This window comes from Scleropages formosus, chromosome 13 (genome assembly GCF_900964775.1).
Source record: "Scleropages formosus chromosome 13, fSclFor1.1, whole genome shotgun sequence".
In the NCBI taxonomy this organism is placed as follows: Eukaryota; Metazoa; Chordata; class Actinopteri; order Osteoglossiformes; family Osteoglossidae; genus Scleropages; species Scleropages formosus.
Window position 1 is genome coordinate 15,856,909 of NC_041818.1, and position 9,632 is coordinate 15,866,540.

General features: G+C 38.6%; 1 protein-coding gene across 1 annotated transcript; it reads left to right on the forward strand.

Annotated features, from left to right (window-relative positions):
• Positions 1-3,294: 3,294 nt before the first annotated feature.
• On the forward strand, positions 3,295-9,188 carry LOC108929732 (sideroflexin-1-like). The gene is made up of 10 exons (XM_018744460.2): positions 3,295-3,655; positions 3,782-3,952; positions 4,470-4,568; positions 4,706-4,781; positions 6,049-6,134; positions 6,475-6,602; positions 6,899-6,948; positions 7,169-7,218; positions 7,360-7,407; positions 7,524-9,188. Exons 1-10 carry the CDS (start codon positions 3,492-3,494, stop codon positions 7,618-7,620), a joined length of 969 nt encoding a protein of 322 aa, XP_018599976.1. The 5' UTR covers positions 3,295-3,491; the 3' UTR covers positions 7,621-9,188.
• The last annotated feature ends 444 nt before the right edge of the window (positions 9,189-9,632 follow it).

The following is a 9,632-nucleotide window of genomic DNA, read 5'->3' on the forward strand; positions in this document are numbered from 1 at the left end:
ATAGATGAAAATAAGTAAGAGAAGAACAAGGTAGTGCATATTTTAAAATCAAATTAGTCTCAACAATGCAATAACAAGACAAGCAAAAGCTGCTTTATGATTAATTGGTACACTGTCATTTACTTGCACAACAATTAGACTTACACAACTAGCACCATGTTTAACTAGAGGGTTAAACTGTGATTACAATACAGGCTGTAGGCATGACCTTGCATGGACATTTATGTGTTCTGTCTTTCACGGAATGGCGTTTATTTTTAATTATTACCTGCATTTTGCCCTTAAGTTTGATGCTGTCTGCTGTAGTTTCAGTTTGATTTTGCTCTGTCCTTTTCCTCATCCTGTCTCCGAGGTATCTTGTGATTCTTTAATCGTTCACAGTGGAGAGGCATGCTGGGCCCTAGTCTGGTTGCATACTAAAAATATATATATTTTTCTTTTATTTTTTTCTCCTCTCCCTTCAGTACAATGACGACCGTGATTCCCCAACTCTGACAATACGGTGCTGGGTTCGTACGCGTTCGACTGTCTGTATGCATTGGTTGGAACGGTCCCAATGAACGTAGAGTTCAGTGTAGCGATGAGTGGGGGACTGCTATTTTGAAATGAAGGCGCTCCCCGAAACCGGAAGTTGAGTGTACCAGTTCCACAGCCTCGAGCTTCAAATCAGCCGAGGCAAGAATCACCGTTGCTGAGGGACTGGTCTCGCGGACGGCGGAAATCGCTGTGGGCAGTGTCTCGTGGTGGAGTATGTGCGTTCGTTCGCTTAGTGCTTGCAGGCAGTTTCACCATTAAGCTGTACTTCTCTTTCACTTACACGACGTGAACGTGCGTGTTTTGTAAAAAGCATTGATTGATTGAACATGATCGGATATGTTCGCCGCGCTCAAGGAGCAGATGATGATTGGGCAGAGACTCGAGAGTGATGATGGATGGCGGGATGAGGAAGGGAGGGAGGGAGTGTGTGAGCATGATCAGGGGACCACGCGAGTGAGTGAGTCCGTCTTATGTTTTTAAATTTAAATACAATTTTTAAATAAAAACCTCCAGTCTTACAATCCGGCATTGTTACGTGTCTGTGTGTGCTCGTTGTCTAATATAATTGCTCATCTTCTCAATTAATTATATATATTCGCTCGCAGATATGAACATGTTTTAAACTACTAGTAGTAGTGCGTTTTTTTCTTTTCATATTGAAGCTGGTAGCTGTAAACCGCATAGTTCCAAATAGGATCCAGTGCGTGTGTGTCTCGGGGCTATTTGATTGGTCTGCGGTGGGGGCTGAACCTCACAGCTCAAAGATCACCTTTCTTACACTATACATAAGTTCAAAGTCTTTACTTGTAGAATCTGACTCCTCAAACACCCACTCCTGTCCCTTCCATGCACAGAGAAAACCCGTAAGTACAAAACCCCCAGTGTAAACTTATTTATATGGTACACGAAACTGCAATCTTTAAGAAAAGAAATTCCTCAATATCATTGCATCTCTGCATGTTGCATCGCTCATTGATTGTAGCACAGATAGAGTAAGAAGTCTTGCACTGGTCCTTCAGACAATGAACTGTCAATAGGAGGTGAAATCTGAGAGCAGTGTGTTCTGAAGTTATGTTTTAGTTTTTTTTTTTATCATGCGAAGACCTTCGTTTAATCAAATGCTACACTGCCATTGTTTCTTATCCTGTATTATTTACTTGACCTTATTCCCCAAGGAACCATGGAGGGTTGAACTCTACCCCTTTGTTCAGCAGGGTATTCGCACAGGAGCAAAGTGTATCGGTGTAAACACCTTGATCAAGAGAACTGCGGCAGGAGTGGGGTTCGAACCGGGGGCTTTCAGAGTTTAGGTCTCTCTCAGTGTTGGATTTGGGTGTCTGATTTGCTGCATGTTTCTCGTAAATGGAAGAGGGATGTTATGTGTGCCGACTGGCTTTTCTTTCACAGTACAGAGGCTTGCGGTGTTTACTTTGTAACTTCTGAATATAATATCAGTCATGGATATTGAGAAAGAAATTGCAAATTAACTTCAGAAATTTGCTGAATTATATTATGCTTGACTTTAAGAGATTTAATTCACTTGGAATGAACATTTTCTTTAGTTCTCTTCATTGTATCAACATCCCTTTTATTGTACATTACAACAGATATTAGCAGGTAAATTAATTAAAAAAAAAAAAATAGTACACACTTAATGTTAATGCATCAAATGTACAATTGTATTAAAAAGGGTTCTGAACAAACGTGGAGCATCTCATGTTGTCGGCTGGCCAGCGAAGGCTTTTGATGACAAGAGGTATGACTGACTGCTCTGATTTAGGGTTCTAAGCCTTTCTCATGGCTCAGCGGTTCCTATAGTAACTGCATGCTGAATAAGCATTACCCTAATCCTGGGAGGTATTTCTAGTGCTGTTTTTATATTTCATTCATCTTCACGCTGTATTTAGGAAAATTTTATTGTACTCCGCTCCAGCTGGCTTTCTGTACAAAAATCTATTTGGTCATTTGGAGCACAGATTTACCACAAAGTCTGCAAGCAAAATTGGGAGAAACAAATAACAAAAATGTCATCAGCAATAACAGATTTTTCATTTCTAACATTTTAAAAGACAATGTTCCTATTAACCAAGGTTTTACTTTGTCCAGTGCAAATCTCCAGTAGTGGTAATATGCTTTAGCTTTATCATGTCATACCTCAGTGTATCATTTCTCAGTGATATTGTCCATTGTTGTGTCAATGAATTTCATGTGAACTTTAAATGCTGGTATCTATTAGCTTTAACGCTTTTGGTTTTTCAAGCTGCTGTCTGTGCGGTTAGTTTATAGTTGACTGAACATTTTATATCATGATTTTTTTTTTTTCTCTCAGATTTTTGTTTTTAAAAAAATGATGTCCATCCACTGTCAACAACTGCTTGTCCTGATTGGGGTCACGATGACCCGGAGCCTTACCCTGCTTATTAAAACATCAGTCAGAACACTGGCAATTTAGCATGTTTCACATGATTTTATGATAATAAAACACAATAATAATGGAATGTAAATCATAGTGTAAGAAAGGGATCAGCTGTTTAGCAACTTAAACTTTAAGTCAAAAGTCATTTCCAAAATGCAGATTTTTTTTGTCTTTTTAGTTTATTCAACAAAAATTTTGTTCAATTACTCATTTGTCTCTCATTTGTCATGAGAATTTTTTTTGCACATTGCCTGGCAGCCCTAATTTGCCCCCTCTAAGCAACTGAAATATTAACTTAAGCTTTTTGAAATCTGAAAAATTAATCAATTGTAAAAATAATTAAAATATGAATTCTATCATTAAACTGATACCAGTTTCTATTGAGTGTTTCAAGTCATATTAAGTACAGAGAGTTTGGACACCTGCAAAAAATATAGTTTGCTTTAGCAATTAAATCACAGATTGATACACAAATGCATTAATGTGCAGTTTTTAAAGAATTATAAACTCTTAGAGTGAACTGTTCCCACAGGTCACCATGGCTGCAGATTTGGCAACAAACATTAATATCAAGGAGCCACGTTGGGACCAGGGAACATTCGTGGGACGAGCCAAGCACTTCTTCACCGTCACCGATCCCCGGAACGTACTCTTAACCAACGAGCAGCTGGAAAATGCCCGGCAGATCATCCGTAACTACAAGTATGACTGTGTTAGCATTGTACCAGACCCAGTCCACCTGTTAAATTCCACTAACCAACCCCTCGCTGTGTGCCAATGTGTCTTGGTGTACTGTGTGCTGAATAACTTCTTTCCATTTGTGTTAAGGAACGGAACAGTGTCCCCCGGGCTCTCAGAGGATGAACTTTGGAGGGCCAAGTACATCTTTGACTCGGCATTTCACCCAGACACTGGGGAGAAGATGATCCTCATCGGACGGATGTCTGCACAAGTCCCCATGAACATGACCATCACAGGATGCATGATGACTTTCTATAAGTGAGCACTGCGTTTCAAACACGACCGCATCGCTGTTGGACAGGAACCGGATGACCAACTTCTTTTTGTTTCTCGTGTTATGGCAGCTGGAAGCATAGCGGTTAGAGTTGCTGCCTTTGGACCCATAAAAGGTCACAGGTTCGATTCCCATCTCTAGCTGTAGTACCCATGAGCAAGGTACTTACCCTAAAAATGCTCCAGTAAAAAAAAACATTACCCAGCTGTATAAATGGTGTAAATGATTGTAAGTAGATTAACACTGTAAGTTGCTTTGGAGAAAAACATCAGCTAAATGAGTAAATGTAAGTGTAATATCAGGGATGTTCTTCGTTTTATTCTTTTTTCAGTATGAACTTCCTTGAACATAACTGATTACTGCAATACTATAACTGTTACTGTTATAGTAACTTCTTAAATTTGTTTGCATTGCATGTGAGTAATTTGGAAGTATATTTATTCCAAAAACGGTTGCATACTTTAACTTTTTTCCAACTTTTTTTTAATCTTGTTTCTTCAGGTCAACTCCGGCAGTGTTGTTCTGGCAGTGGATTAACCAGTCATTTAATGCAATAGTGAATTACACCAACAGGAGCGGTGATGCACCTATTACTGTCAGGTAGAAGCGGGATTTGTTTGAAATCAGTTTCTTCCCCCACATCTTTTGGCTTGGTTTTTTTTTTTTTATTTAACCCTGGCATGTGTTGCAATTGTTGCTTGGAAACAGGGAAGTTAATCTTCATCTCTCATTCGCAGTCAGCTTGGTACGGCCTATGTGTCTGCCACCACGGGTGCTGTGGCCACCGCTTTAGGACTTAACGCACTAACAAAGGTACTCATCCATGCGTCGCATCCCAGCATGCCTTAGCGGGTCGAAATGGCCCGTTATTGCAGTGGAGACGCGTTAATTGAGCCGGCTGCACCCTAGGAGTAGTTCACCTTATCAGCATCGAGTGAGGAAATGCAGTCATGTGGAAAAATATGTAGGTGTGGTTGAACAAAAAGTTAAAGTTTATTAGTTACTCTTAGACTTACTATTTTTTTACATTCAGACATGCAGTCAGTTGACTTATCCTTAACCCAGGATTATTTTAAAAATAATAAATTATTATTTTTAAATTTAAGTTGCACACAAATCTTGCATGTTGCTCTTAAATGGCTCTTGTTGTGCTGCTATATGCATATCTCGCGCTCTCTATGACCAGCACCAGCATGTGCTTTTATAGTGTGATAGTCCTTCCATCCACTGGTTCTTGGATGTCCCTTCATCTCTCACACACACTGTCCAAAACCGCTTGTCCCAAGCGGGGTCGCGAAGAACCAGAGCCTAACCTGGCAACACAGGGTGCAAGACGGGGGGGGGGGGGGGGGGGGACACACACACTCAAGGCAGGATACCAGTCTGTCGCAAGGCACCCCAAGCGGGACTCGAACCCCAGTCCTGCCAGAGAGCAGGACTCGGCCGAACTCGCCGCACCACCGCACCCCCCGCTCCCTTCAGCTCGTATATTAGAAAAAATTTAATTTATTTTTTCCATTTTAATTGTCAAAACGCCGGAACAAAACTGGGTGACAGCAATTTAGAGACGGAATCGGTATGCTGAGAAGATGTAAAGGCGTGTAGATGCGTATTACAACGTAAGAGCAGAAGGTTGCAATGTTTAGCAGAGAAGGTCATGTAGTACAGTGCATGTAGTTCCAGAGCAGTGAGCACATCTTCCCGAATCCATTTGAGTGGTCATGCAATTCAAATATTACTTTCATCCACTGCAAAAAGTTGACATTTGAGTCAAGCATGTATTTGTGGATCAGGATTAAAATGTTTTTAATGACTTTTTAGTATAACTAAATGCAGTTACTGTTTCACCAAATCCACATGATTTGTCCTCCTTCCTCTGGTTTCGATCTTTTGCATGTTCAGTAAAATACAAAATTGGTTTTCTGTATGACCTTTTCTGGGATCATTGACTTATCTGCTCAATTTATTTCTGAAGATACTATTTCATGGCACCTTCCTCCCTGCAAAAACATTGTCTTTGTCCTATAAATATCAAAGCGCTTATCTGACTTTTTTTGTGCTGCTTCTTCTCCTTACACAGCACGTCTCACCACTTATAGGTCGATTTGTTCCATTTGCTGCGGTGGCTGCTGCCAACTGTATCAATATCCCACTGATGAGGCAAAGGTAACATGGGCAGCAGAAAGAAATATAGAAAGAAATAAAAATATTGGCACTTGGTGTTTCTGTTTTATTACTGTACATTCAGCTGTGTAGACCTTTTCCATCTCTTTTGACATACATGATTTTCCATCTCTTTTGACATACATGATTTTAATATATAGTAATGCGTGCTTTTTAAATGTCACATTAGTGAATTTTACTGTCAAAATGTAGGTATAATAAAAATAGATAATGCATAGATTTGGACCAAGGTAAAAGTGCTTGGTGACAGTATGATTTTTTTTTTTTTTTTTTTCTTATTTCATAAATATATCCAGTTGGTTATCTAGTCTATCATTGGCAGGGAGTTGAAGCATGGTATTCCAATTATGGATGAGAATGGCAACAGGCTAGGAGAGTCGACCAAAGCTGCCCAGCAGGCCATCACACAGGTGGTGATCTCCCGAATCCTCATGGCCTCTCCTGGGATGGGTTAGTACTCATTCTAATTTTATTCAGCACCAATTTCTGGTTTTCTAGATGCATGTATGTATATATATGATCTATGTGTGCTGGATGATGTACAAACCACTTCTTTATCAATATTTACCTCCTTATTGCTGAAGTTGATGCATGAAAAAATATAGTGACTTGACTAAATAAATCAAAATGTTATTAATGACATGCAGATTGAAACAGGCAATTGTTTAACATTTTAATTCGGTTGAAAGATGTACTTTAAAACTCACTGCACTTTGTATGAGCCGAACTTTTTTTTTTTTTTATAGCAATCCCACCATTTATAATGAACACTTTGGAAAAGAAGGCACTCTTGAAGGTAAACATTTCTGAGTACAATGGAAAATTTTTCCTTAGTATATCCAGTGGGTCTCATTCATTTATGGTTTTATTGCTTTACACATTTCTTACTTTATGAGAGGTGTAAATGAATTCTCATTAATCATTAGTTTTGTTGGTTCGCCTAAGACTATTTCGCATACTGTAGTTTACCTGGAATCTTTCAGCTGAATAGTTTTGTTTTTTTACCTGTAACTCAGAGGTTTCCATGGATGAGTGCTCCCCTCCAGGTTGGACTGGTGGGATTCTGGTAAGCAGTCATCTGGAAAATGATGTGCATATACATTTAATATATTTGATTCATGTCATTGAAATCAGATTTCAGATGCACTGTGAAGACTAGACTTTGATCACTTTGAGGTTAACACACTTTTTTTGCATTTGTTTCCAGCTTGGTGTTTGCCACCCCTTTGTGTTGTGCACTGTTTCCACAAAAGAGGTAGGTACATTTTTAACCCAACAACTGACCCGGTTATTAAAATGCTTGTTTGTGCTCTATGGGTGGATGTGTTAATTTTATTAAATTAATTAATTTATTGGTGTGGTCACCTTCAGCTCGATGTCCATTAGTTGCTTGGAACCTGAACTCCAGGAGAAGATCCGATCCAGCCACCCTGGAGTGGAAAGAGTCTACTTCAACAAAGGCCTTTGAGATCCACTTTTCCTCTATTCACTTCCAGCACAATGTCAGCCTTTGCGTGTGCCAAAGTTTTATTCTCCTTTTCTCCTACTGGTAATCTAGTTTTTAGAAATTTAGTTGTGGTGGCTTTTATTGTAGTTTTTTCAGTGGAAATGGGAAAAATAACACTACTAATGCACGGTTTTCCTGTAGTTACATGTGCTTACTCTGACGTCTTATTCATATTCCAGAAGAAATGTCACTTATTTAATTGTATTTCCTGCCAGAACCACATTTGCCACAGTTATTAGTCATTTAAAGAACTAGACCACAACACCTTATTTTAAAGCTGTTTTTATTTTTTATGTTTCAGTGTAATTCTAACAAAACTTCAGTGTACTGGGCTCTTTTTAAACAGAGTTTTTAGGGGGCAGTTTAAAACCATTTTTTAAACTGAGATTGCAACCTTCCCTGCCGGATTGCCGGTCGGCATCGTTTATGGTCGGAACTACGACGGTATCTGATCGTCTTCAAACCTCCATTTGCCAAAGTTCACTACCTTGCCTTTGATATATAACAAATAATCCTACCTAATAATATTGCTGAAGTACAACTGCAGACATCAATTTGGAACATTTTCTATTAACGTGATGTAATTATACCAGTAACAGCAGCTGTTATATCATGGGACTGTAAAATGAAATTGATACAGAGAGTAAGAATCAGTGTATCAACATGGATGAACAAATTATACTAAATAAGTAAAATATAGGATAGAGTTACATTTAATAGTATCATCAGCATCCAAGCAATGCAGTACTTGAGTTACTCAGACATCTTTGTGATCTCATGGTGCTTATTAGTCAGCGAGATTACAAATTCCAGAATTTATTGTGGTCCTAAAGCATCCAGCTACATTTTGAGGTTCAGTGGCTCAGGTTCCTTCATCAGCTGCAGCACTAAGATCCTTCATGTTACTGTATGGCACAGGTGTAACGAGGGGGGTGTCTCAGCCAATTTTTGGGCAAGTCTAATGTGTTTCCACAATATTTTATGACTGCACCGAGTACTGTCTGATCCTCCAATACCTGGCACGTGTTACTCCACTGCTTTAAGGTTAGTAATGTCATAACTGAGAATAGCTCTTCAGTTATGCATCGCTGTTTTGTTCTCTTTTCGATTTATATCAAGTGTACACAACTTTATGTAGCTCATCCTGTTTAAATTCTCTATTTTTTTAAAGGAATAAATAATTCACCCAGTACCGAGAAGATGAGCGTAAACAGGCTTCGAAATCAGTGTGTCGGTCTGCTCTACTGCCCATGAAACTTGCCTTTTTAGAGGCTATACTGCGCAGGCTCAATTTGTTACGAGGTTTTCTGAAAGCGGTTAGAAAAATTTTTTAAGTCAGTAGTGAAAGCCAGTTAATCCTACAGTGACTGATAGTTTTTTTTCCTGAAAGTTCTTGAATTTGTTTTTTTTTAAAACCACTTGTACTTGAATTGTTTTATTGTTTTCATTAATTGATGAGGATAAATAGAATGAACTCAGACAAACCTTACTGTCATTTTTACTGTAAACTTATGGGAAGATATGCAATATTCCAGCCATTTATGTGTAAATATTAAAAGAACATCAGTATGATTTTGTGTTTATATTATGACTAACATATTTCCTTGTCCTTTGTGTCTTACGAATTGCTGGTTTGTCAAAATAAAAGTTAATGTAAGTCATATGTAAGGGTTTTGAAATGTATTACATAGGTTATGTGTATATTAACATACCTGACATGTAACCCACACCGTTATATTTTGTGGTAGGTTTGGTACTCTGCAGGTGACATATAAAATGAATTTAACTATTAGTTATTACTTGACAGATGACCTTTTATAGTTCCTTTGAAATGTAATATGCTGAGTGTTGAAACAAACTACAATCATGATAAGCCCTAGGAAAAGTGGCCTCAATATCATGTAAAACAGTTGTGCTGAATTCTGTCTTATGCATTGCAACCAATCGAGCCAATTTTCACATCTTGTTTCCTG